The following is a 7837-nucleotide window of genomic DNA, read 5'->3' as shown; positions in this document are numbered from 1 at the left end:
CAGTAGTGGTGGTTACTGGGAGTCTAATCATGGGAGAAGCTAATTGGCAGTGCCTGTACTGTGGACAGATCACTGGCCGAATCTATAGGACAGCTATGGGTGATACAGTTCCAGCAGCTGCAGCACTGCAGCAGTGGGTACCCAAGTCTATTCATGGGAGGTCACTCTTGTGCAAAGCTGGTCACAGATCCAGGAGCTGGCAGCAGCAGCTTGGCCCATTGATACAACAACCCCAATCCTCCTTTCCTTAACTGTATTCAGTCACTCAGACACTGCTTTTAACCTGCCAATTTATCCGGAATTCTATTATCCCACGTCACTTTATTCTAGTGACCAGTCAATTTCCCTCACATTTCCCTTCTGTGTGGTCACTTCTCAACAAGGACTAACGGTGTTATATTTAGAAATGTACATAAGTATAATCATTAGCTATAACTGCCGTGTCACTTGCCCCTGACCATTTCTTTATGATATCCTTTATTCTCCTTCCCCACCTTTTGGGAGCTTACCCTTTACTAAGACCAATACTTAGAGAAACTACAGCTCCTAGAGCACTTTTAATTCCACACGTTTGTTTATACTGCAACGATATGGCCATGCCAGGAAGAGGTTCTGTTTAATCAAGTTTAATTCACAGGCTGTTACTTCTAAAGTCAATATGTCCTTTTTAGGCTACTGGTTACTGAGTTACTCTTTTGGAGCTTAAAATAGTACAAGGGGTCTGCATTAAGGAAGAAACAGCTTTCATTATCTTCAGCTTTATTTATTTTTAATTAAGCATATATACATAGTCACAAAGGATTCACAAAGGTTTGTAGTTTCAAACACTTGAAAAATTATTCCAGTCAAAATATTCTTAAGTACAAAACCCAGCTGACATACGATAATTCCAGTCAGCCAACTCTAAACCCTTAATCTGACCCTCTCCCCTTTTGAACAGTTCATCTGAGTAGAGCTGCAGTGTACAGCTTGGAGCTCCCAAACTTCATAATTCACTCTTCCTGTTTGTCAAGCAGAACAATTTCTGAAACAGTTGCTCTGTCTAGGTGAGGGGATTCCCTCAACTGTAACCTGTTTTGGAGACATACATGGGTAATACACTGTTCCAAAGTCCAATATCAATATTCATTCTTTTGGGAATTTCAGTGTTCCATATAAACAAGCACACATAAATAAAACTTAGGGATTTTTTTTCTACTTTTTTGCAGTTTGTTTGTTTGCGAACTATTTTGGCAGGAAAATGGCTAAATATAACACCATAAAACACATTAAGCACACTTCAGAAGAGCACCGTAATGAGTACTATTACACGTAATATATTACTATGATATCTAAAACATTAACAAATATAAATATGTAATACAATTATTGAGAATTACATTGAATCATAAATAAAGGGAGTTCTTAGAAAAGAGATGACAATTCAGAATAGAAACCCTGTGTCATTTCTATACTTTGTAAACACTTCACCTCTTTCAAGTTTTGTCCTTTGATTCCTTATCTGCCGCTCTTCTCAGAGCAGAAATGTTAAAATTCTGAAAAACCTACTTGAGAGACTAACTCAAAATTATCTATCTGCTTATTATTTGGCATGTACTTCTTTTGTTCAGTTGTCTAGAATTCAGCTAGTGTCTCCGTCTCTGCTCTGGAAATCTTTTTCCTCTCAGCAGTATTCTGTCCAACCTAGTTTCAAGTAATCTAAACAGGCAGTAGAAGCTTTTCTTTTTCCCCAATGAGATATATCAAGTAGTATTTTCTTAAATACCTGCATAGCCTTCTTAGTTGTATACAGGTCAGCACTTCAAGGGGAGAACAACAATATCAATTTAACAATATTTAACAATAACAATAGTAACATTTACAATTAGAGTAATATTAACAGCAATAATCACAAGGTGGGTAACAGGAAAATAAGCCTATTAACAACAATAATACCTGTTATCACAGATAACTCTTACAATAGCCCTATAAGGTATTATTAACCACCGTTTATAGATGAGGAAACTGGGGGCTCACTAAGGCCACATGACTTGCCTAAGGTCACACAAATAGTTGAATCAGAGCAAATAAAATCCTTGTCCCCGTATTCTGAGTCTTGGCCTTGTATCCACTAGAGACTTCTTGCCTTACATCAAAATCAAAGCACAAGGTGCTTTTACTTGTACAGATGAGGTGCGAAATTTCTTTCAGTAACAGGTTTCTTGGAGCCATTCACTGTCTGCTAAAGTAAATCAACTAGATCACCAAAGGTCCCATACCTAAGGTAAAGTTTGTGGCCATGAATAAATTTGTATTCTACATAAAGTTAGCTGAAATCAGTTCACAATGATATAGCTCTTAAATTTATAAGCAGATACTAATGCCTACATTTATAATCAGATATTAAATTATAACTATTCACAATGAAAGTATAAGCAAACAATTCAGCTATAAAGAACAATCTCATTAAGGAATGCTGAGATCTCAAGGAAACTGTTAGACTCTTCTCAATATTCTCGTGCATGGTGCCCTCTGATGGATTTTCTAAGCCAGCATAATACACAAGAACAAGAATGTTCACTCGTGTTCACTCTTGTCTGGGGTAGGAAGGGAATCTCTGTGACAAAAAAGTGAAGACTGAAAGAGGGATATCTGTGTACAGGGAAAAGCAGAAAAGGAATAATGAATTAGTATTAGACTTAGATCAACACCAAGGAGAGGAGGGAAGGAAGGGAGGGAGAGAGGGAGGGAGGAACGGAGGGAGGGAGGGAGGGAGGGAGGGAGGGAGGGAGGGAAGGAGGGAAGCAGAGGAGGGAGAGGGGAGAGGGAGGGGGAGTGGGAGAGAGAGAAAGCAAAGCAGGGGAAGCAAACAGAAAGTCTACGATGGAACAAAGCACCGGAAATGAGGAGGCTTCAACTAGTGAAGAGATGATGAGCCTCAGCACAAGAAGTTGTGAACCTCTGGTTAAGGCAGCAACCAAAATCCAATATTAGAGACACCAGAACAAACAAATATGGAAAAGTGAGCACCCGGATGAAATGTTGGAAGGAGAGAGAAGCAGTGTTGTATTCTATGAGTGTACTTCTGAACAGGAGTGTATAACACACCCCATGTGCGAGACTGACATAATTAACAAAAAAAGAATATAGATTATTAATTAAAATGAATTGAGTTGAAATGAGTATATGAGAAAGCGAAATAAAATGAAAGCCACTCATAAGCGATAACTTGATATGGTTAGAGAAAAGCATAGAAATAGCGAAGAAATGGAATTAGCACATAAGAGCACAAATTAGGATATGAATCTGTACAATTTTCACAGGGAGATATACAACACCAAAAAATCAAATCAAATCAAACAAACACATGAAGCACCAACTATAACGAAATGCTGATTCCAGAGGCAAAAAGTTGCCACACTCTCAGAGCCTTCAAGACTTCACTTTAAGGCATGAAATCTTGTCTAGGCTCAGTTAGCAAGAAAATTACAGGTAGAAATAAGTGAGAGCACCAGGCAGGTGGATAGCATGAGAGGTAACAAGGAGCAATATTTACAAGCTTATACCTGTGTTAACATAAAAATGTATGCATGTGTGTGCATGTATGCACTTGATTATATCATGTTAAGATGCAACAAATTATAGTTGATAGGGAATAGTTGGGGGGGTTGGAGATGCTGCTCTGCTTGTTGTGAAAGTATTAGGATAAAGGTATGACCGAAAGTCAGTGAATAATCAACTCAGATGGCCAGTTCTGATAGGAAAGGTCCATAAATTCATCAGAGACCGCATATGCCAGTATACATTAGTTAAATTAGCTAGTACAAATTCCAAGTAGTTCCTCCAGATAAAGTCCACAGTTGTAGACAAGATGAGATATCTGAAGCCTGGGAAATTAGTCTAAAATCAAAGATCTGTAGACTGAGCTTTCAGAGTCACATTTACAAAGATGGGGTAATAGAAGTCCAGTCATTCACCAGTATTTCTTGTTCCTTATTATGAGTATTTGCCTCAGACTAAGTTGATGCACAAAGCAATTTACATGAGAGCACCAAGTCGGTGCACAAGGGCAGTGAAGTAAAGAGTGTTCCTATTGGCAGAGAGGGGCTACCAAGTAGTCTTCTTCATAATTCTGTACACAGACCTCTTTCACTCACAGTTCCTCCATCTCACTATCACTACTAGCAATAATCACAGGTAAAAGCTGGAGGCAAAGAAAGAATCTTATTCAGGAAATGTAGTTCTTATACATTTATCTGCGAAGCAAGGAAGCTAAGTAAGTCAACAAATTCCTTCAGGGTCTGGCACAGTCAGTTGTCCACATTATGGTACAGTGGACTTAAGTAGAATTCTGATGCCAGAACTAAGACTCAAAACCATAAAAAGATCCAGAGAGACGGATCTGTGAGGGTGCACACGATACTAAAGCGTTGGACTCAATATCTAAGTTAAAGGTTACCCCATCTCTGACTGAATTGTCTGGGAGAAGGTACTTATTAAGCAAGATTGCAATGGATCAGATGGGTGCCCAAATTAGTGACTGGTGGTCTTCATGTGAATGCAAAAGTAAGGATCCTGGGTTGAGGGCCCTGCTACTGCTGCTGCCTCTTCATCTATGGAGGGATCCGGATCTTCCCAATCCCCTTGAACAGAAACTTGGGAATTATCCCCTGTAGCCAAACTGGGATCCTCAAATACCTGGGGCTCTGGAACAGCCAGGGGAACTCGCAGCAGCGAAGATGTCCGGAGTTCGCGCAGCTCATGACTCTCCTTTGGCTTGATTTGCTGAACCTGGGACCTGCTACATAGAAACAGTGACTGCATCCTGAAAGATGATATAGATCTTAGTTTGGCACGGAAGCTCCTATTGAGCCAGCAGTAGATGAAAGGATTGTAGCAAGTGCTGCTCATTGCAAACCAGTGAAAGCCATAGAAAACCACACTATCATTTTCTACGCCTGCATTGGAAATAAGAACCACATAGAAATTAAGTGGAAACCAACAAACTGCAAAGACCAACACAATAAGTATCAGCATCCTGATGCTCTTCTTCCGCTTCTGGTAGTGTGCCATAAGTTGACGAGCAGATGCATCACCGATGGCATTTTGTAGCCACAACCTCTTTCCTAGGTGAGAATAGGTTACAACAATCACCAGAAGTGGCAGGATGTACAGCAAGACAAATGTCCCGAGGTCCACATACTTCGAAACCTTCTGGCTCGGTCCAGGAAAGGCAGGGAGGCAGTAGCTCCTGGTGGTGCCATCCCTGGAGGAAAGCAGAATAAAAGTTATGACAACTAACTCAAAGGAACCCAGAAAGCTTCTAGTAGCTACTTTGCACAGTATGACCATAGAAAATCCCAGTCCCTTGAAACTTTAAGTCTCAATTTCTTCAATTTTAAGATTAAGGGAATGAAATAAAATGTTATCTCTTATGGGCCTAGTCTAGGTATAGATCAATCTGAAGACAGCCAGATTCTTCATTGCCAGTGATCTTAACTTGGTGGCCCATCCTCTTGGTTCCACTAACACATTAGAATTAGAAAATGACACCATATATTCTATTAAGGAAAATGGGGAATGGATGAACATGAAGTTAAGAACATTACAAATGTCAATTTCTTGGGAGTCTCTATAAAGAAAAAGGTGAAATTATCCATTATGTTTGACTTACATGCCGATGTAAGTGAACACATTTTGGTAAATTGCATGCGGAAGAGCAAGGAACACTGCAATACTCCAGATCACACCAACAACCGTTAAGCTCTGGTGGTGTGTTAGCCTTGGTTTCATTGGGTGCAGAATTACCTACAAAAGACAAGCAACACTTCCTAAATCAGCCCAGGTCAGTGTGGTTTGCATAATCAGACAAAGGTTGATGAGTTTCTGCTTGGATTAAAGAATTTACTTGGACTATTAATTTAATTGATCTTATTCCGATATGAACACAGATGGATTGAAGATAGGTTAGAGGGAGAAGAGGGAATGCTTAAAATACACAAATGGTGCTGAAACTCTGAAATTCAAAATGGCATCCAGCTGTGGGAGTATGTATGATAGTGGAGAGAGGTATCTGAGCCAGTCCACAAACATATTCTGTTCTCAAACATGGCTCCTTCCTGTAGATTTCTGCAAGATGTCTTATCTTCCCAGCTATTTCCCATTCCCTGCTTTTATTCAAAACTGTCTTCAAGTGGTCTTACCCGGTGCCGGTCCATGGCAACTGCCATCAGTGTAAGAGTGGAAATGTGGAGGGAGCAGTACTGAGCAAAACGACTGATATGACACATAATCCTACCAAATACCCACTGTCCAGTCAGGAAACGAGCCTATAGGATGAAAGCAAGAAGAAAAAAGAAAAAATCATAGGTTACTTATTAAAATATTGTCCTTTAGCACTGCAGAGAAGCTAGAGTATAGAATGGAGGCCTCATGCTTGCATATTCCCTTTTGTTTCCTTAGTCCCATCATCCACCCCTAAAATGGAGCAGCCTCTTTTTTATGTACTGAAACCAACTCTATATAAATCACTCACCAGAGCAAATGGACTGTTGAGCAGGATTATCAAAATGTCAGATATCGCCAGGTTGAAGATGAGAAGGCCTGTTGATTTCTTGATTTCTTTGTGCTTGACAAAAACTTGGCATACCAGGGAGTTGCCAAAGAGGGATATCATTATGATGACAGCATATGCGAATGTCAGCACAATCTTTGCCATGATGTGGGGATTGCCCCCTATCCACTTCCTGACTCTTCCTGCTTCCCCTCCCCACTCTGCACTTGAGACATTGGTTCCATTCAGACTGGTGTAATTGCAACTGTCATCCTCAAGTAATGGAGCCCAACTGACATTTTGTTGGAGCCAATCAATGGTACTTTCCATTTGTAACAGGACAGACGTGTTCATTTTTGTTTAGGGAGAAGGACTAAACAGGTCCCAAGAGACCAGAAAGGATATAGATAATGAAGTCCTTTTCCAAATCCTTGCAAACAGAAGCTGCTGGTTCCACCTAAAATGGAAAGGATCAAAGACTTTAGTATTTTATAGCATAGTGAGTCCAAAGAAGCCAGGATCTAAGGTCTTAACCTTTTTATAAGAGAAGATAAGCCAGCAGGCTTGTGAGCCCATTTTGACTAAGATGATGTAATCCTGTGAAACCAATTAGATCACCCATTTAGAATGACAGATATACCAGCCTGTTTTCTTACCATGATAATGTATAAATTTTACCTAAAACAGTCACTGGCTTCTAATACACATTCAATTAATTAATTGATTTGTAATTAATGCTTAATTAGAGTTGTGTTATTGAGGTCTAGCAGAATAGGTAACTCTAGATTATTGCCATAGAGTTGTATAGTTATGGGAGTCTGACCTTTCTACCTTGCCTTGTGAAAGCAATGATAAGCCTTTGACTGCTCTGACTTGTATTGAGAATTTTACATAAATAAAAAGATCAAGCCAGAAGAAATGGGCTTCTAAATAGGTGACTAGTCTCCAACTGCAGGAGCTGACACCTATGTAATAATGTGTATGTTTACATACACGAGAAAGGGTAGGATATCAGAGACTGTAAACTTAAAGGCAAGATTTGTTTATATTTTTGTACTACCCACTCCCGTGACTAATTTGCAAATAACTATGATTAACAAAAATGAGTTACATATTTCTAAATTTTAGAAAGACCCCCGAATATTTTCAACATAAAGAAATGGTGAATTCATGAGATAAAATGATGCCAATTACCACAGTCCAATAATTTTGCATTGTGTACATTTGTCAAAATGTAGTAATATACCCATAAATATACATAATCATTGTGTCAACCACAAAGAAAACTACATACTTAAAAGGATT

General features: G+C 39.3%; 1 protein-coding gene across 1 annotated transcript; it reads right to left on the bottom strand.

Annotated features, from left to right (window-relative positions):
* Nucleotides 1-3337: 3337 nt before the first annotated feature.
* Nucleotides 3338-6978, bottom strand: LOC114706490 (probable G-protein coupled receptor 83). Its single transcript, XM_028888884.2, has 4 exons — nucleotides 6515-6978; nucleotides 6183-6308; nucleotides 5654-5787; nucleotides 3338-5245 (listed from the first exon to the last, which is right to left on the bottom strand). The coding sequence occupies exons 1-4, from the start codon at nucleotides 6884-6886 to the stop codon at nucleotides 4513-4515; spliced, it is 1365 nt and encodes a 454-aa protein (XP_028744717.1). The 5' UTR covers nucleotides 6887-6978; the 3' UTR covers nucleotides 3338-4512.
* Between the last annotated feature and the right edge of the window lie 859 nt (nucleotides 6979-7837).

Source organism: Peromyscus leucopus, chromosome X (genome assembly GCF_004664715.2).
Source record: "Peromyscus leucopus breed LL Stock chromosome X, UCI_PerLeu_2.1, whole genome shotgun sequence".
NCBI classification, from domain to species: Eukaryota; Metazoa; Chordata; class Mammalia; order Rodentia; family Cricetidae; genus Peromyscus; species Peromyscus leucopus.
The sequence above is the reverse complement of the archived record's forward strand: the minus strand, read 5'-3'. Positions and strand labels throughout refer to the sequence as shown.

What these genes read in the sequence shown, in the direction of transcription:
- LOC114706490 (XM_028888884.2), bottom strand. Translation starts at nt 6,886, where the DNA reads ATGAACACGTCTGTCCTGTTACAAATGGAAAGTACCATTGATTGGCTC. An exon ending in TCAACAGTCCATTTGCTCTG is followed by an intron (nt 6,309 to 6,514) that starts GTGAGTGATTTA and finishes TTCATCCTATAG; the next exon opens with GCTCGTTTCCTGACTGGACA. An exon ending in TTGCCATGGACCGGCACCGG is followed by an intron (nt 5,788 to 6,182) that starts GTAAGACCACTT and finishes TGTCTTTTGTAG; the next exon opens with GTAATTCTGCACCCAATGAA.